The sequence below is a fragment of the Mustela nigripes genome, chromosome 14 (assembly GCF_022355385.1).
Source record: "Mustela nigripes isolate SB6536 chromosome 14, MUSNIG.SB6536, whole genome shotgun sequence".
Taxonomy (NCBI): domain Eukaryota; kingdom Metazoa; phylum Chordata; class Mammalia; order Carnivora; family Mustelidae; genus Mustela; species Mustela nigripes.
This window is the reverse complement of record NC_081570.1, coordinates 21,308,298-21,329,196: the sequence shown is the minus strand read 5'-3', so window position 1 is coordinate 21,329,196 and position 20,899 is coordinate 21,308,298. Positions and strand designations below refer to the sequence as shown.

At 37.4% G+C, this 20,899-nt stretch overlaps 1 protein-coding gene across 18 annotated transcripts in view; it reads right to left on the bottom strand.

Annotated features, from left to right (window-relative positions):
- The window catches only part of EPB41 (erythrocyte membrane protein band 4.1), a 196,334-nt gene that overhangs the window by 100,883 nt on the left and 74,552 nt on the right, over positions 1 to 20,899 (bottom strand). For 17 of the 18 annotated variants that reach the window (XM_059376904.1, XM_059376909.1, XM_059376911.1 and 14 more), the window contains exon 2: positions 5,486 to 5,963. In XM_059376904.1, coding sequence (XP_059232887.1) covers positions 5,486 to 5,956 — 471 coding nt within the window. In that variant the 5' untranslated portion in view covers positions 5,957 to 5,963. The remainder of the gene's footprint in view (positions 1 to 5,485; positions 5,964 to 20,899) is intronic. The other variant, XM_059376900.1, reaches the window with a different exon arrangement.

Below are 20,899 nucleotides of genomic sequence, written 5' to 3'. Positions count from 1 at the left end.
CTGGCTCCCTGCTCAGAGGGAAGCCTGCTTCTCCCTCTCCCACTCCCGCTGCTTCTGTTCCCTTTCTCACTAGGTCTCTGTCAAACAAATAAATAAAATCTTAAAAAAAAAAAAAAGATATTATGAACTCCTAAAAGATCTATACACTATGCTATCCTCAAAACTTCTCAGGTAGAATCCATCTTTCAAATCAACAAATGAAGTTCTCAGGCAAACTATAGGACACCAATATATGGCTCTCAGCATTATATATGCTTCCTGACTATACCATTATATATATTTTAAAGATTTTATTTATTTATTTTTCAGAGAGAGAAAGAGCACAAGCATGGAGAACAGAAGGCAGACGGAGAAGCAGACTCTCCACTAAGCAAGGAGCCCCATGCAGGACTCGATCCCAAGACCCTGGGATAGTAACCTGAGCTGAAGGCAGACACCTAACTGACTGAGCCACTCAGGCATCCCACCATTATATATTATTAAAGTTTATCAAAACATTACCATCTCTGCCCTATGCTCCACAATTTTAGCAAGGTACCTTTATGAAGTATAAAATGAGATGTGATTTATCACATATTCTAAATCTTATGAATGGCTAAGAGAGAGTCTTGGAACCAATTTTTGGGCATAAAACAACATATAAACTAGGCTAACAAATGTAACTACCAGTTAACTCCTTTCTACCTTTTATCAATCATGCCCAATGGGAAGAAGATTCTAAGAAGCAAGAGACTTGAAATCTGGGTTTCCTAAAGTTATCATGAAGTCATCGCAAAGTTTTACAGGTAAGTGAAACAACATTTTGACACATACTCTCTTACTTCCAACATAATAAAACTGCTGAAAGATTCTTAACTAAACCTCATTAATTCTTTTCTTTCAGAATATAAGGTTGACATAAAGGAAAAAAGGACTTAATTATTTAGCTCCTGAATTAGATATTGGAGGTAGTCTAAAAGGCTCCTTCCCATCCTTTGTAACCTTTTTTTTTTTTTTAAAAGATTATTTATTTATTTATTTGACAGACAGAGATCACAAGTAGGCAGAGAGGCAGGCAGAGAGAGAGGGAGGAAGCAGGCTCCCTGCCAAGCAGAGAGCCCGATGCGGGGCTCGATCCCAGGACCCTGAGACCATGACCCAAGCTGAAAGCAGAGGCTTTAACTCACTGAGCCACCCAGGCGCCCCCTTTGTGACCCTTTTAAATGTGACCTCTTCAAATAGTCCTTCAACTGGCTATCTTACCTGTCATATCCCCAGTCTGCTATTCATGTCAGTACCCTGTTTATTGTTTTCTTAAAATTTCTTTTAATAAATAATTACTTTGTATTTACTAATTTTTTGTCTCTTCCATTAGACTATAAAATGTCACCAAGAGTAGGGATTATGATTGTTTTATAACAACAACAACACTATATAACAATTAAAATCGATCAGTTACTATTCTAAAAGCATTATTTTTTTTAAAGATTTTATTTATTTATTTGACAGAGAGAGATCACAAATAGGCAGAAAGGCAGGCAGAGAGAGAGAGAGGAGGAAGCAGGCTCCCTGCCGAGCAGAGAGCCCGATGTGGGACTCGATCCCAGGACCCTGAGATCATGACCTGAGCCGAAGGCAGCAGCCTAACCCACTGAGCCACCCAGGCGCCCTAAAAGCATTATTTATAGGAACTCACTTTATCCTCATTATATCCTATACCTCAAACTAATATAACACTGCATGTTAACTATATTGGAATTAAAAATTTTTTAAAAGAAATTAAGTTTATGATATGAAAAAAGTAAAAACAACCCAATTGCAAAAAAAAAAAAAAAAAAAGTGAAGGGGATCAAGAATACTTATCATGATGAGCACTGAGTAATGTATAGAATTGTTAGCTCACTATACTATACATCAGAAACTGATAGAACACTGTATGTTGACGATACTGGAATTAAAATTAAAAAACAAAAAAGAAAAGTCTAGAGAAAGAAACTGAAGCCCGAGAAGTTAAACTCGTCCAGCATCATTCAGTTAAAAAGTTACATAACAATCTGCCTCCAGAATTCATGATCTTAAACCTCTTTGTCATATTATACCAATTATATCCAGCTTAGGGTCTGGCACACATAGTAGGTTTTTAATAAATATGTGTTGAATGAATAAATAAACATTAAAAACTAACATGGTTTCTGAAAAATCCAAGGAACCAGACATAAAGACTGGTACAGTCTTATGATGCAAACTTACTTTTAAAAAATCTGGATAGAAAAGGACAACTCGAATGAAACTCTATCACACATATAGAAATATGGTTAAACAAATAAACCCTTACCTACAAGGTTCTGATCCACAAGGTTATGATTATAATTACTGGCTTCTAAAAAGCCCCAAATAGTTTTCTCCTTTAAACAGTATCTCTTTGGGGCGCCTGGGTGGCTCAGTGGGTTAAGCCTCTACCTTTGGCTCAGGTCATGATCTCAGGGTCCTGGGATCGACCCCCAAGCCTGCTTCTACCCCTCTCTCTCTCTCTCTGCCTGCCTCTCTGACTACTTGTGATCTCTGTTTGTCAAGTAAATAAATAAAATCTTTTTAAAATAAATAAACAGTATCTCCTTGAGAGTTATTAACAGTACTATTTTCTTTCTCTTTATGTATAAATACCGGCATACAATCTATCACAATTTTGATTTAATAAAGTTTCAGTGAATGAAACTTCAGTTAAATCTAAAGTTAACTTTGTCCACCATCTGTTTCAGCTTCAGTACAAATGTTATGATCTTTAGATAAAACAGACCAGCCCTGATTCAAATGCTAACTAAAGCAAAATATGGATTTTTTTTCCCTACATAAAGCAGAGGAGAAAAAAGGCAGTTAAAAACTTCCTCAAAGTTCAAGGCTTCCTGAAAGATAATGTTATTTAACTCTTTTGGTATTTCTAAAATTAAATTAAATTAATGATATTAAAATACATAAGGTTTCTTTGCCTTTACTGTTCATGTTAAATAGTAATAACTAACATTTAATGAGTGGCAGGCAATGTCTTGAGAGCTTTCTGTGTTTATCTTTTTAATCCTCTAATAGCCAAAGGAGGTGAATTTTATTCTCATTGCACAAGAGGAGGAAACTGATAAAGCAAAAGTGTCACTCGGCTATGATTTTCTAGATCGATTTCACAGCTTGCAGGTTTATTTATTGGTTTTTAAAGATTGTATTTATTTATTTGGCAGAGAGAGAGAGAGCGCACAAGTAGGCAGAGTGGCAGGCAGAGGGAGAGGGAGAAGCGGGCTCCCTGCTAAGCAGGGAACCCAATACTCAATCCCAACACTCTGGGATTATGACCGAATCAAAGACAGACACTTAACTGAATAAGACACTCAGGCACCCCATATATGCATGTTTACTATTACATTACACAGTAAATCTTCTTTTCAACTTTGTTTCACAAATAGCAAGTAGGTAACTACAACTTTATCTTAAATTTTACTGTTAGCACTTTTTATATACAAGTAGTATTTCTAGAAATACATGTAATATTTTTAGAAAAATCTAATTAAACTGTGTAGCCCAAACCTGAGGCCTACCAAAAACATGTAGGATTTATATTTTTAACAATACAAATAAGCATGCTCACATGCTTCAAAAATAAAAACCCCTTTAAAATAGCTTTTAATTTGTTTTAAGGCTAAAAACAAATGGGATTCCTAGAAAATAGTTTCAGTTATACTACTAATACTTTCGAATATTTTTTTGGACAGATAAATTCACAACCCATGTTTAGTATGTGCTATATATGTACTTGTTAAATTTTAATGTGCATCAAATTACCCAGCAATCTTTGTTAAAATACAGATTCTGATGCAGCAAGTCTGGAGTAGAGCCCGAGATTCTGCATTTCCAACAAGCTCCAATGCTGCTAACCCAATGATCACTCTTTAATAGCAAAGCATAACTGTGACACAATTAAGGACCTAAGCTACTGTATATTACAGTAGTAGGTGATATATCAAAGGTGATATAAAGGGCTAGCCTTCCTTATCTATAACTAACATTCTGGTAATATGATCTGGTTGGAGAAAACAGTAACAATAAGGGTGCCTGTGTGGCTCAGCAGATTAAGCCTCTGCCTCGGCTCAGGTCATGATCCCAGGATCAAGCCCCACATCAGGCTCTCTGCTCAGCAGGGGGCTTGCTTCCTTCTCTCTCTGCCTGCCTCTCTGCCTATTTCTGATCTGTCAAATAAATAAATAAAATCTTTAAAAAAAAAAAAAAACAGTAACAATAAGGCAGGCATGGCTCAAACATAGCACATACCTCTAGATAGCTTGAATCTACTACATAGCTTTTTTGAGGACTTTCATAAAAGGACCACATTTGCAGATAAACTGTCTCACTCCTAAGAATTCCAACAAAATGAACTTTAAACCACCTCATCTTTTCCCACCTCTCATTAAAAATCTTGGACTTGCAGAATGGCTAAAATTAGCAAGTCAGGGGTTGGTGAGGATGCACAGGAAGGGGAACCCTCCTACACTGTTGGTAGGAATGGAAGCTGGTGCAGCCACTCTGGAAAACAGCATGGAGGGTCCTCAAAAAGTTGAAAACAGAGTTACCCTATGACCCAGAAATTGCATTACTGATTATTTACACTAAAGATACAAATGTAGTGATCCGAAGGGGCATGTGCACCCAAATGTCTATAGCAGCAATGTCCACAAAAGCCAAACTATGGAAAGAACCTAGATGTCCATCAACAGATGAGTGGATAAAGAAGATGTGGCATACATATATACAATGGAATACTATGCAGCCATCAAAAGAAATGAAATCTTGCCATTTGCAATGACGTGGGTGGAACTAGAGGGTATTATGCTAAGCAAAGTAAGTCAGCCAGAGAAAGACAATTATCATATGATCTCTCTGATATGAGGAACTTGGGACACAGGGCAGAGGGTCATGGGGGGTAGGGAGTCAAAAATGAAACAAGATGGGACTTGGGAGGGAGACAAACCGTAAAAGACTCTTAATCTCAGGAAACAAACTGAGGGTTGCTGGGGGGTTGGAAGGGTAGGGAGAGGTTGATGGACATTGGGGAGGGTATGTGCTATGGTGAGTGCTGTGAATTGTGTAAGACTAATGATTCACAGACCTGTACCCCTGAAGCAAATAATATATCATATGTTCATTAAAAAATCTTGGACTTGTTCTATTATCACAGCTAATTGATATATAGGCTGAATAAATCCATTTGATAAATACTTCTTTCATCTTGTTTTCTTTGCTCTATAAAATGTAAATATAAAAGTATAGAGTGCATCTTCTAAAAAGTCAAGTTTCCATTGATTACATTAATTTTTTCACAAGAGAAATTCCAAAGCTTCATGTTATTTATTCTTATCAATGCCTAAGTTAACTGATTAGTAAGAAATAATGGCAAATGTTATTAAGTGAAAAATACAGTCAATACAGTCTTCATTACACACCTCCCTCATTCATACATCCTTACCTGTGTTTCTGCACTGCTTAATGAATGAAGATCCAAGGATGGGTCTGTTTTGAGTTCAGGTTCAGGAGCTGCAATTGGGGCTTTTAAAATGATCTCTTCATCAAGACTGGTTCCAAATTCTATCTCTTTCTGACCTCCTTCACATTTCTCTTTAGCTGACTCTACGTCTTTGCCTTCTTCCTCAGAAACCTGAGACTTGGGCCTTTTGAGAAATGAGGAGAATAGCCGTGACAGGCCCCTATTTTCTGATGTCCGCTCCTTGTTCTTGGTTAAGTCTTCATGTGTAGGAGTATCTCCATTAGATGTTTTCAGCTTCTGCTCACACTGATTATCTCCCTCAGCTGCCTCCTGAGAAGCCTCCTCAAGCTGAGTTTCTTGTTGGCCTGAATTTGTGGCTCCCTCACCTTCTTCCTTCTGTTGTTGGTGCTGTGAATTTTCAGCTTCCGCCACTAAACTCTTCTCTGTTGTCATGATGTTGCTATTAAAAAAAGAGGAGAACTCTTATAATCAAAACTGATTACTGTAGGCAAAACCTTAAATCATGCCAAGCATGCCAAAATTAATATATTTAGGTGTTTAATCACCCACAGACAGTACTCCAGTCCATTAAGCCTGAGACCTTCAAATAAAGTACAAAAATATCTCACCTATACATCCCAAATAAATTATTAATGCTGTCACTTGCTAAATATATGCACATGAAGAAATTACCTTACCCCTGAGGCCAACTTAGTGAAATGCATATTTCAAATTCAATGCTCTGGCTGTATATAGCAAATACCCTTTATCTTTCCTAAAAAGATCTTATGCTTTTTACCATGCTTTGAGGGTATCAATCTAATAAAGGTGCAAAATTTGCAGGAATTATTCTTGTAAACATCTCTATACCCCAAGAAATTATGAGATCAAAGGTCCCCAACTCTTTATTGTTCTTTTTCTTTATATTTCTTAAAATGCACAGACTTCTCTACTAAGAACAGCAAATGAGAATTCTGATCATTTATCAGAAAACAATGTCAAGTATCTGGTTAAAATAATCACCAAAAAATCCTTACATTTTCATGCTATAATACTAAATTACAGTCTCTTGCAGAAGTATCCTTCTTTAAGTTCCTTAAGACCTTTTTTCCTTCTGAATATGACTTTCCATGATCAGCATTTTTTAATAGACAGTGAAATTATTATGATAGAGAAAAATGTTAAAATAACAGAAAAATAAAGAAACAAAATGGAGAAGAGAGATTTAGGGGTGCCTGGCCACATCAGGGATGGGCTTAGTCTGTTAAGCGTCTACCTTTGGCAGAGGTCTTGATCCCAGGATCCTGGGATTGAACCCCACATTGGGCTCCCTCATCAGTAGGGAGTCTGCCCCTCCCTCTACTCCCAGCTTATTCTCTCTCTTGCTATCTCTGTCTCTCTCTCAAATAAATAAATAAATAAATAAAATCTTAAAAAGAAAATAAAGTTTAGAGAAGACAGATTTAGAAAGCAAATGCTGAGTGCAAAAGAGAGAAGGCAGGCATGCTACAGAGCTCACATATTTCAAAACTGTTGGTTTCTAGCCTCTTGATCTCAAAATCCCAGCATTATTAGTCAGATCTCACAATCATAGCCAAAGAACACTGTCGCATCTAGTTTACTAAAGAATAACCAGGGGCACCTGTGGAGCTCAGTTGGCTAAGCGTCTCACTTCAACTCAAATCATGATCTCAGGGTCCTGGGATCAAGCCCCAGAGTTGGGCTCTGTGCTCAGCATGGAGTCTGCTTGTCCCTCTCCCTCTGCTCCTCCCCTTGCTCATGTTCTCTCTCTCTCTAAAATAAATACATAAAATCTTAAAGAAGAAGAAGAAGGAAAAGGAGGAGGAGGACAACCAACACACAAGAAACTTCTGTGACACCAGGAAATAAAGTTAACTATTAATGATCTTACACTTTGATTCACTCCTATACTTAAAAGCACTCCACTCAAAAAGTAGCATTTACATTCTCTTCACATCTGCTTCACATTATTTAGATAAAGTAATTTTATTTGAATGTTCACAATCCAAATTAATGAGCTCATTACTTTTTTTAGCTCATTACTTTCTCAGGCTCTTCGCACTTGCTGTTCTCTCTACCTATGATGCATTTCTCCTGGCAATTACTTTAAGCAATAAAAATATGAAAATATTTTAAGCAATAAAAAATTCAAAGCACATTTTCTATTCTCATTTACTAAGTCACAAAAATTACTCTGTGGTAATAAAATATGCAGTTCAGTCTTTATAAACACTACTTAAAACATTTACCAACCAATCTACATTCTTCTTAGTTTGTTACCCTTGAGTGAGTTACATTTGTACTTAAATAAAAGAAATAATATTGTCATCAGTTCCTCCTCATATTAGGAGTAGGCAACTGACTTTTCTAAAAGTCTTCTTCTTTAATCTCTACGTAATTGAACCACCAGAAAAAAAAAGCCAGATATCAAACTACTATTTATTCTAGAAGAGTAGTGATTTGACTTGATAGCATCAGTTTACTTCATACTTCCTTTCCAAAAATAGAGGACAGGATGAAAACTTAGCATTAGTTACCACGGGTTTCAGATACGACTTTATCATTCACCCCAAGGAAAAGGTTCTGAAACCACTTCTGTATTAAAATCTTCCCATATGACAGATTTTGCAGCAAGGTCTCTCATAAAGACCTATTTTTAAAAATTACAAATCTTTTGTGAAAGTTTTAGCAGATATGAAAACCACTTATGCCCCACTTCAAACAGTCTTTTATTTGCATCCTTCTGTAAACCAAGAGTATTTACCTATTCCTGTGCTTTATAATTTTTTCGTAGAGTTCTAAAAATAGAAAAGATCCTCCAAGGATATTCCTATAATTACTTTCACATGAAAGGGAGTCTCCAAGAAAGTAGCTGAATGAGTACAAGTACTCAATTGTTTAAAAAAAAAAATACACACAGATGGTAACAATCTCTATGCTATATATGGACTTGTTAAATTTTAATGTGCATCGAATCACCTAGGAATCTTGATTCTGATTCAGCAAGTCTGGAATGGAGCCTGAGATTCCACATTTCTAACAAGCTCCCAGATGTTACCAGGGCTACTGGCCCAATGACCACTCTTTGACTCTCTGAGTAGCAAGACATTAAAAAAAAAAAAAAAAAAAAAAAAAGATTACTTTTGGAATATACTCAAAATGCCTAAGAAATAAAGATAGCAAAAAGCTACTTTTAGAAAGTAGAATATGAACAGTGAAAAATACTTGACACAAGAAATGCTCAACAAATGCCCACTGAATTAATGAGTGAAGCAAAGGAGGCAACACGTGGTTAAACACAGAAGCTGAACCACTAACATGTTTCAGAATTCTTTTTGTTGCTTAATCAAAAGACAATTGAAAATTTTAACTAGAGCTATGGCAATTCCAAATTGTCCAAGTAGTCATTACACTTGCCCAGAGTCAGTGTTCTTGGTATCTCCACTGGTATGATCTCTTTGACACATTTAGGAATGAATTATCAAGACATATGAATGAAGTGAGTCAACAAGTTTATACCTTATGCTATGTTCACAAGTGTGGCTGTCGTCTGTCCCAATACACTGCCACTACAATATCATCAACTGAATCCCTTATGCTGTGTCTTTTACTCCCGTGACTTATTTATTCTGTAACTGGAAGCCTGTATCTCCCACTCCCCTTCAACCATTTTGCCCAACCCTCTAACCTCCTCCCCTCTGACAACTGTTAGTTTGTTCTCTGAAATTATAGGCTTATAGGTCTGATTCTGCTTGTTGTTTGTTTATTCATTCACTGTTGTTTTGTTATTGTTTTAGATTCCACTTATGAATGGAATCATATGGTATTTGTGTTTCCCAGTCTGACTTATTTCACTTCACATAATACTCTCTAACTCCACCCACGCTGTCATGAATGGCCAACTCACCCTTTTTATGGCTGTGTAATATTCCATTATATATAGCTACCACATCTTCCTTATCCATTTCTCCACTGATGGACATTTAGGTTGCTTCCATATCTTGGTTATTGTAAACAATGGTGCAATAAACATAGGAGTGCATATATCTTTTCATATTAGTATTTTCATTTCCCTTGGGTAAACACTCAATAGTGGAATTATTATATAACACTATATGTTAACTGCAATCAAATTTTTTAAAAATTAGCTACCAAGACACTATCAAATCACCACATTTTAACTCTTTGTATAGCGCTTATAGTCTAAAACTACCTTATTTACTTTTCTTTTTTCCTTTTTTGAATTGTCTGCCCTCCATAATAGAATGTACAGCACAAGAGGAAAGCATCTCTGTTTTATTTAGCAGAAACTCACAAATACGTAGATGTGTCTGATTTTAAATATTAGTTGCTCAATAAATATTTTTAAATAAAAAAGACATGATTAAAGAATCAGAGAATAACAACTATCAGTGCAAAACTGACACACTCTACCATATAACTGGACATGCGTGAAAAACTGAACATAAGTAAAAAATGGATTCAAGCACAACATAAGGAACAGGCATACAAGCAGAATGACAAAAGAATTCTACTGGAAGGAACATACTGTAACCAACTTTGGGTAATATCATATATTCAATGCAGGAAAACAATAAAGAAATCAGACAACGTAGTTAGTGTTCAGCAATGATGCTACCATTCAGAGTATGCAAGGAAAAATAAAAATAATTTATTAAGGAAAGTTTTCATGCATGTTCTTTCCAGCCATGTACACATGGGTAGCAACACTGTTTAGTAAGCCCCACAAAAGCAAAGGGGTGTGGGGTTAGAGAGAATATTAAATGCAAACAATAAATCAAGCAACTATTTCCAGTTAGCTCTGAGGCTGGTAAGAATTAAGCAAAAACTAAACAGCAGAAAGAAAATATTCTATGGACCATTTACTAAAAGCTCAAATAAACTCACCCTGACAAATCTATTATACCTGCAGCCAAGTTCTTCCTGTTACAAATGATAAGATGGGTAACCAGAGAAAAAGATATAAAGAAACCAAGCAGCAAAGACAGGATAAATGCTCTACAAACAGGACCTTCCTGTTTGCAGTAAACGATATCCCTTTCATTCTGGATACAAAATCCAAAAGGAGGTATTTATTTACTTAATGTCAGAAAGAAGCCTTTTGATTAAAAAAAAAAATCAGCACTTTAGACAAAGCAATGAGTTCCCATTCGATCTCAATCCTAATCTTTCAAACCCTTGGAATTACACCCCATTTGGTATAAAACAAGATAAACTTGTTTTAATAGTGTGCATCTGTTGACTTCAGGCAAATCAGATCTTTAAAAATATGATACTGAGCAGATCTGCAAGGGCCAGACAATATCCTTCTTCTTTTTTGTATCTCTCTTTAACATTAGTACAGTCAGTACTCCATTAATGCTTCTTGGGTGAACAACTTTGAAAAAAACACTACGGTTTGGCACCACTAAGAAAATTCCTTAGGATCACCATTTATGGATGAAGTGTAATGATTTAGGTATTAGTAATACCCTTCAAGTTAGCTCTATGAACATCTATCAAGGTTTACTGAGTATTAATCATGTTTAATGTTTGGATTTAGCAACTGAAAAGGGACCCAAGAAGAATAATACACAATTCTTAGACAAGTTTGAGTTATGCTACTTTGCTTATTTAAAAAAGACCTACATGAGTACAGATCTTCCTGCACTTACGATGCAATTATGCCCTGATAAGCCCATAGTAAACTGAAAATGTTGTTAAGTTGAGAGTGCACTTAATACACTTAACCCAGAGAACATCATAGTTTAGCCTACCTTGCATGTGCTCAGAACACTTACATCAGCCTATGATTAGGCAACATCATCTAACACAAAGCATTATAAAGTGGTGAATATCTCACGTAATTTACTGAATACTGTCTGAAAGTGAAAAACTGGTTGCAGAATGGTTTTAAGTGCATTGGTTGTTTACCCTCATGCTTGCATGGCTGACTGTGAACTGTGGCTCACCGCTGCTTCTTCTAAAGATCACAAGAGAGTACTGTATTACATACCACCAGCCCAGGAAAATAGCAAAATTCAAAATTCAAAATACAGTTTTTACTGTATGCATAATAGCTTTTGTACTACTGTAAAGTCAGAAAAATTGTAAATCTAACCATTGTAAACTGGGGGCCATCTATGCCTGTTTTCACTAACTGAAAGAAGTCTGAAGAGGATTTGCACGTTTATGAAAGAAGTGGAAAGCAAAAATGGCATTCAGCATTTGTTTGTGGTTTTTTCTTTCTTTTTCTGGAGAAGGGAGGCCATTAATTTATTAATTTCTCTCTCCCTTTTTTTTTTAAAGCAACTTAGTGTGGAGCCCAACATGGGGCTTCAACTCACAACCCTGAGATCAAGACTGAGCTGAGATCAAGAGTCAGATGCTTAACCAATGGAGCCACCCAGGCGCCCCCAGCATGTGTTTTGTAGGAAGCCAGTACAGAGGCAGCACACGCCCTAAGCTGCGATAGGATGGCACCACCAAGCTGCTTCCCAGGAACTACACTTAGCATCTTAGCATCAGGTCACAACAGTTTTTTTTTATTTTTTTTTAAAGATTTTATTTATTTATTTGACAGAGAGAGATCACAAGTAGGCAAAGAGGCAGGCAGAGAGAGAGAGGAGGAAGCAGACTCCCTGCTGAGCAGAGTGCCCCATGTGGGACTTGATCCCAGGACCCTGAGATCATGACCTGAGCCGAAGGCAGTGGTTCAACCCACTAAGCCACCCAGGTGCCCAGGTCACGATAGTTTTGAACTGTGTCTATAAGCATCTGTGCTTTGTCTCAACTTACTTTCTGCATCTATTAGCAAGATGTGTCCTAAGATATCAGAAAAGCTTTAAGAGTGGTATTATGCTAAGCAAAATAAGTCAATCAGAGAAGGATCATTATCATATCAGCTCTCTGATATGAGGAATTTGAGAGGCAGGGTGGGGGGTTTTGGGGGGAAGGGAGAGGGAAAAATGAAACAAGATGGGACCAGGGCGGGAGACAAACCATAAGAGACTCTTAATCTCAGGAAACACACTGAGGATTTTGCTGGCTGGGGGTGGGAGGGATAGGCTGGCTGGGTGATGGACATTGGGGAGGGTATGTGCTATGGTGAGTGCTGCAAATTGTGTAAGACTGATGATTCACAGACCTGTACCCCTGAAGGAAATAATACATTATATATTAATTTAAATTTTTTAAAATATATTTTATTTATTTGAGAAACAGCACACACAAGCAGGGGAGAGGGGCAAAGGGAGAGGGTAAAGTAGGCTCCCTGCTCAGTAGGGAGGCCCAATGCAGGGCTCTATCCCAGGACCTGGGATCATGACCTGAGCCGAAGGCAGACATTTAACCCACTGAGCCACCCAGGCACACCTAAAGAAAGAACTTTCAATTCGAGTGATCACAAAAGGCCATGTGGAAAAGGTGGTTTGCTTTGTTTTTTTCAGTAGGCTCTTTAAGTAGGCATGAAGCCCAACATAGGACTCGAACTCATGACTATGAGATCAAGACCTAAGCAGAGATCAAGGGTCAGACACTTAACCAACTGAGCCACCCAGGCCACAGAAAAGATGGTTTTTAAGTTACGCTTTGAAGGGTGAGTATAAGATGTCAACGGAAAGAAACTTGAAGTGCCAAGGGCAAATGGAATTGCAGACAAGGGAATTAGCATGACCAAGAATACTGTAACTACTCAGGAACTAGTAAGTAGTCCCGACTGGTTGGAATAGGGCTACAAAAGGGAAGTAGAAGGAAGTAGGGTTAGAATAGAGTTACCATGAAAATTAATTCTAACAGAAATAATAGTGGATAGTGTTTACTGAGTAGCTACTAAATACCACCCACTATCCTACATACTTTACTGTGTTATATTACAATTACTCCATAATGTAGGTGTTTTCATTTCCCATAAAAATAAACAGGTTCTGGAAGGTTTAAAAATAAACCTTTTAAAAAATAAAAAAAAAAAATAGTTTTAAAATAAAACTATTAATACACAACAGGGTAGTGATTCTATTGTAAATTCCCAGAATAGTATCTGTCTTTCTAAAACGTAGTACTGTAGATGCTTCTACCTCACTGTTCTCTGCTCAAGAAACTTCTATCTGTTAATTTATGGACAGGCTACGGGCACCTGGGTGGCTCAGTTGGTTAAGCAACTGCCTTCAGCTCAGGTCATGATCCTGGAGTCCTGGGATCGAGTCGCAAATTGGGCTCCCGGCTCCATGGGGAGTCTGCCTCTCCCTCTGACCTTCTCTTCGCTCATGCTCTCTCTCACTGTCTCTCTCTCAAATAAATAAATAAAATATTTTAAAAACTTTATGGACAGGCTATTCAATCTGGCCAGGACCACCTCCGTTCCCACCAGTTTCGGTCTACCATTCATGTACCTCTTTCTCTTTCCATAGAGTGTATGTGAACAGGGAATGGGGAGAAAGTGAATGAAAAGGAAAGACAGATTACGAAAGATGTGAATAACATGTTTAATAGTTCAGACATTAGGGGCACCTGGCTGGCTCAGTTGGTTAAGGGCTGCCTTCAGCTCAGGTCATGATCTAGGGTCCTGGGATTGAGCCCATTTCAAACACCCCCCCCCCAAAAGGCCCCTGCAAAGGTCCCTACATTGGGCTCTGAGCTCAGTGGGGAATCTGCTTCTCCCTCTCCTTCTGCCACTCCCCAACACTCATGCTCTTTTTCTTTCTAAAAAAGAAATTTTTTAGAAATTTTTTTCTAAAAAAGAAATTTTTATAAAAAAATAAAATCTTAAAAAAAAATAGTTCAGACTTTATCCTGAAGGCAGTGGAGAACTACTGCAGGTTTTTAAGCTGGGACGTAGGTAAACAAAGTAGAAGCAGGAGAGGTTAGAGTTAGAGAGAAACTCAACACATGATTGGGTAAATTCAGGTTATCAGGGAAATAACTCACAATGGGGATCCCTAGGGAAGCTGAAACTAATACAGGGCAGAGAAACTTGAAAAGCCTTGCAACCAAAGCTTAAGAACTACCATTCCCCTTAGTTTTCTAGCTGATTTCATTAGCATGCTTCTCATTAACCCAGGCAGTCTCCTGTCTCATTCTGAGGCATTTTTATAACACACCTTCCTTGACCCACTCTGATAAATGGCTTAATGAAAGAGATACAGCAATAGAACCAAAACAGAAGAGAGAAAGAGGGTGGCTATCTCATAAGCATCTCAATACAACATGTCCAAAATTAAACTCTTGGTTCTCTCTTTCTCCTATCCACAGTGAAGAGCTGAATCCTACCATCGAGTAGCTCAAACCAGAAAATGAAGCACAGTCCTTGTGTCAGCCTTGTCCATTTCCCTTCCCAGTCCAAACCACCTGTTACTCTGTAGTCTACCTCCAAAATGTAGTTAGAATCGGTCCATTTTTCTCCTTCTATACTGCTACCATGTGTGTGCAAGGTTCCTTCACTTCTCCCCTGAATTATAGCCCCTTGAATGATCTCTATGACCTCATTTTGTTCCACTTTCCTCCTGTCCTCTATATTCTAGTCACACTAGCCAAGTGCTTTCCTGACTTAAGACATCTGTGCATGCAATTTCCTTAGACTGGAAGACACCCCGCCCCCTGCAAAATGCTCAGTGTCTTCACCAGACTTTAAGTTTAATTGAAGTTTCAGCTTGAATAATTCCTCCTCAAAACAACCTTCCTTGACTGCTCTAATATCTACAAAGTCTCCTATAAGTCCCTTCTCCAATTCTCTATCCCAGAACCTACTTGTTTCCTTCACAGACTCTCTCAATGGATAAGAACTGGACATTTACTGGACATTTACTGCCTAATGTCTGTCTTCCCCACTCCACCACCACCAACTACACTGTAATACCAATGAAAAGAGGGCTATTTTCTCTCCCATAGTATACCTAGTACCTAGCACAGAACTTGTGCTACCCAGCAGAGAACTTAACACTTAGCCTAGAATTTGTGCTACTTAGGGGCCCCTGGGTGGCTCAGTGGGTTAAAGCCTCTGGCTTTGGCTCAGGTCATGATCCCGGGGTCCTGGGCTCAACCCTGCATAGGGCTCTTTGCTCTGCAGGGAGCCTGCTTCCCCCTCTCTCTCTGCCTGCCTCTCTGCCTACTTATGATCTCTGTCTGTCAAATAAGTAAACAAAATCTTTAAAAAAAAAAAAAAAAGAATTTGTGCTACCTAGCACAGAACACTGTAGGCAGTAACTTTTGTTCAATAAATGAATAAACATAAGGGAAAAAGAATAATTTAGGTTAACCACGTATTATATATAAACAGGACAGAGGTTATCCAATTTGACAATAGTTCATAAGAAAAGGATGTTAAGGTCTTGACTGAACGTGCTCCAACAGAAAAATATTCTAAAATAGCTAATAATCTTCAGCTGCATTTTTAGATTTACAGTGACCAGAGTATTCATTTAACTCCTCAACATTTGTTTTTTGAAAACATTACCAGGTTCTGAGCCATATGGTTAAGTTGTGGGGCTACAACGTGAGAGATACAAACATAGTTACTGACATCCTGAGCTTCACTCTCCATGCAGAAGACAATGGAATGTAACAATCTCTTACTTATCACTATTTATATTACATCTTTAATCTTATACTCAAATCTGGACAGTTTATTTTTTTAAAAACCAGAATCTGTTGAGAAGAGATAGAATATAATGATGGAATTTGAAACCATGTCATCAGGTAAATAATTGAAAGATAGTGGAATGGTTGGGAAGCCTGGCTGGTTCAGTCAGTAGGACATAGGACTCTTGATCTTGGAGTCATAAGTTCAAGCCCCACACTGGACACAGAGTTTACTTTAAAATATACATATGTATTGGGATGCTTAACCTAGAAAAAGAGAATAGAAAGTAGGGAAGTGATTGTTGCTCTCATGAATTTCCAGAGCTGCCAAATTCTATGTGATTTCTAATAACAGAACTCAGATTAATCTGTGGAAATTACAAAGTTTTCATCTCAGTGAAGTAAAAGGAATAAATTTCTAATAATTAGAGTTATCAATCATTAAATGAGCTGCTTAGGAATAGTGAGCCTATTATCACTGAAAATATTCCATGAGAAGATGAATGACAGTCTATTATGGATGCCAGAGAAAAGATTCTTCCATGATGCGAGTCCTTACATTAACTGACCTCTACAGTTACACCCAATGCTAAGATTTTACAGATAGGAAGGAAGGTAAGGAAGAAAACAAAAGGGACATTAGAATAGTGATGAAGGGGCGCCTGGGTGGCTCAGTGGGTTAAAGTCTCTGCCTTTGGCTCGGGTCATGCTCGGGTCATGATCCCAGTGTCCTGGGATGGAGCCCTGCATCGGGCTCTCTGCTCGGCGGGAAGCCTGCTTCCTCCTCTCTCTCTGCCTGCCTCTCTGCCTACTTGTGATCTCTGTCTGTCAAATAAAAAAATAAAATCTTAAAAAAAAAAAAAAAGAATAGTGATGTAACTGGGTTATTTTTAAAAGGCTACAATATCAAGTCAGAGTTACAATTTGTGTTAGAAGGGGAAAAAAACAAAAATAAAGGATAAAAGGCCCATTTGCTTCTCTAATCAGACAGCAGAATCCAGCAGTATTCTTTCTTGCCAATTGAAAGAAAAAACTATTCAAGTATTCAAGTTTCAAAAAATATGCAGAAAATAGTTTCCCAACAAAAATCGATCCATTCAAGACCACCAGGAAGTATCTCTCCTTGATAACTCATTTAAGTATACTAATTAGCACTTCCAGAAAAAGGAATAACCACCTATTTCGTTTTCAGATAAAAATGGCAATTTAAAATACACAAAATAAGTTTCTTTGTGAATCTCCCTCCATCCTCCTGAAATTACTTTGACCTTAAACTACTCCTTATGTAGACTTTTATTTTTCTTTAAGATTTTTATTTCATTTATTTGACAGACAGAGAGAGGAGGAAGCAGGCTCCCTGTTGAGCAGAAAGCCTGATGAGGGGCTCGATCCCAGGACCCTGAAATCATGACCTGAGGCTTTAACTCACAAGTAGGCAGAGAGGCAGGCAGAGAGAGAGGGGGAAGCAGGCTCCTCATTGAGCAGAGAGCCTGATGCAGGGCTTGATCCCAGGACCCCAGGATCATGACCTAAGCCGAAGCCAGAGGCTTTAACCCACTGAGCCACCCAGGCGCCCCCTTATGTAGACTTTTAAAGAATACTTGCCATAATGAGTGAGTCAGAAATGTTACTCAGCATGAACATGCTGTTTTCAACAACTTAATTTTTAATTTAAGAAATTTCTGTGATGACTAACACCATTGAACCAACTCATTCAAAGACATTTTCAAATAAACAAATTTACTCATCTCCTTCTAAGAAGACCAAAGTGCTCTTCACTTCTCCATAGAATTCAAACTCATACTTAGATGATGTCTAGACATATTTTCCAAGTATACCACCTAGGCCCTCCCAAAAGGATACACCACTTCCATGATTACTGGGCATCACTGAGAAACTGGTTCTTTCCCAAAGAACTGAGTTTTACATACTTTGGGTATCAAATATGTCAGGTTAGCCATTCTGAATGGAAATCTTTATAAGGTGGATGTGCTTCCTTTTTTCATCTAAATAATCTACAGAACATAATTAAACCTTTACTGATTTAGTCATCATCATGAACCTCAATTACTATGCAGTGTTAATGCCCTCAGTGTTAATGTCCTCAAGTCTGTGGGGATGGTGAGCTCAGCCACAAGAATACGTGAGCATAGTGGGTTTTTATTTTTGTATCTACCATTAATAGTTTTCCTATTCATTTATTTGCAGAATTAACCCAGATTTCCTGCAGATGTCCAGGTGGTCTGCCAACAAGTAGCTTCCAGCATCTCCTCTTCTAATCTGCTATTTGCTAATCTACCACTGACGAGGAAACTAAAGAGCCAAGTATATTAAATCATATCTAAAACAAGAATAAGGGGGCGCCTTGGTGACTCAGTGGGTTAAAGCCTCTGCCTTCAGCTTAGGTCATGATCCTGGGGTCCTGGGATCAAGCCCCGCATCAGGCTCTCTGCTCAATGTGGAGCCTGCTTCCCCCTCTCTCTCTGCCTGCCTCTCTGCCTACTTGTGATTTCTGTCTGTCAAATAAATAAATAAAATCTTAAAAAGAAATAAAAAATAAAAAGAAATAAAACAAGAATAAGTGTTAAGGAAGAATAAGACTAATGCTTCCTATTGCTGCAATAACTTCAGCACATGTATCTTAGGAAACATATTTTGGCTCTTCAAATGCCATATAAGCCTACTATGAGGTTCCCATTATACTGTGACTAGTAAGTAGAAGCTGTGAATAAACTACACCCATATAAAGACTACTATTTTTTTTATAAGTAGAGACCAAAAGTCTTTAATGTTGTTATTTATATAAGGTGCTGTATTCATATAAGCTCTTCTAGAAAACAAAAAAAGTAATAGTTGAGCTTGAAAGTATAACAGAAAGGAAGAACTTCTTAAAAGCTCAAAAATCTCAAGGTAAACACACACAAAACCTGAACACTTCTAGCTGCAGAGTGGTTTTACCTAAAACTTACAGAACATTTCTTACATTTATTTTCATTTTATCATCTCAGAGCCAGTCCAATCTAACAATAATTAACTAATTTTCTAAACTCAAGAAATTCTCTAAGATTTATTATGTGGGTAAATTTTCACTTTGACCCAAAGACTACAGTAAATTAACTGAACATCAAATATCATCTGATTAGTGCGTTAGTATGAATCAGAAACTTGCACTGGGTCATGGCTTGTTTGGGCAAATGTTCTAAGATTGGAACAGATGCTATGGTTGTCTCCCACCACTGGTAATGTGAAAAATATACTAGAGACTACCAGAAGGTAAAATCCTTCCTTACAGTTTTAACACTGGCACAGAGACAAGATTTCATAACAATGGAGTATTTCAGAGAGATGGGACGAAGGATGGGTGAAATAGGTGATGGGGATTAAGGAGTGCACTTGTGATGAGCGGCAGGTGATGTATGAAAGTGTGGAATCACTGTATTGTACATCTGAAACTAATATTACATTGTTAACTAATTGGAATTTAAATAAAAACTTAATTTTTATTAAAAAATTAAAAATAAATAAATATTATACAGCTATAAATCCACAGAGGTTATGATTTGTTGTCCAATGAAGAATGAATGCCTTTTGTCTAAACAACATACAGAAGTACATGTTTTCATAATAACAAAAGTCCAATAAACTCCTTCATCTCTAAAAGTAATAATAATAATAATAATGGTAGAGTATTTAATAATAATGGTAGAGTATTTCAGATAACCCATTATTTGCTAAAAGAATTCAATGAAAGTACTGACTAAGCTTGATGACATTTCTCTCTCAAAAGAGAAGGGCCCTATTATTGTGTACTTAATTCTGAGCAATAAAGAATAATTTGTTGCTAATATGATCGTATCAGGAAACTTGGCAGAAAATAGCAATTTCACAAAGGTTTTTTTGTCAAGAATTATTTATTTATTTAAGAGAGAGAGAGAGACACAGGGAGAGAGAGAGAGAAAGAGAATGTGGGGGGCAGAGGAAGAGAGAATTTTAAGCCAATTCTGCACTGAGTATGGATCCTGTTGCAGGGCTCAATCTCATAACCCTGAGATCATGACCTGAGCCAAAACCAAGAATTGGATACTTAGCTGACTGTGTCACCCAGGCACCCTTCACAAAGTTTTTATACTCAGAAAAGAGGTATGTCAGTCAAATGTGTAAGCTTACAAAAATATAGAACTTGTAAGAACACGGCAATTCTAGAAAGTGAGGTTCATTCACTATAGTCACAGACATATATTAAGTGCCAGGTTCTTTTCCAGGCCCTAGGGATATGACAATAAAATTGTCTTTATACAATCAGAAATTTTTAGAAAAACAAGAAGAAAGTATTAAAGACATAGCCATGAACAGCATGGAGATTATGGGATATATGTACAATAATGAAGTTTTTAAAAATAGCATTGCAAAGGAATACTTATAAAAATAATGGCCAAAAGGTTAAGGCCACTACAGGACAGAGCTTAAGAAAGAAAGAAACAGACCCAGCAATTGCACTACTGGGTATTTACCCTAAAGATACAAACGTAGTGATCCGAAGGGGTACGTGTACCTGAATGTTTATAGCAGCAATGTCCACAATAGCCAAACTATGGAAAGAACCTAGATGTCCTTCAACAGATGAATGGATCAAGAAGATGTGGTATATATACAGAATGGAATACTATGCAGCCTTCAAAAGAAATGAAATCTTGCCATTTGTGACAACATGGATGGAACTACAGCGTATCATGCTTAGTGAAATAAGTCAAGCAGAGAAAGACAACTATCATATGATCTCCCTGATATGAGGAAGTGGTG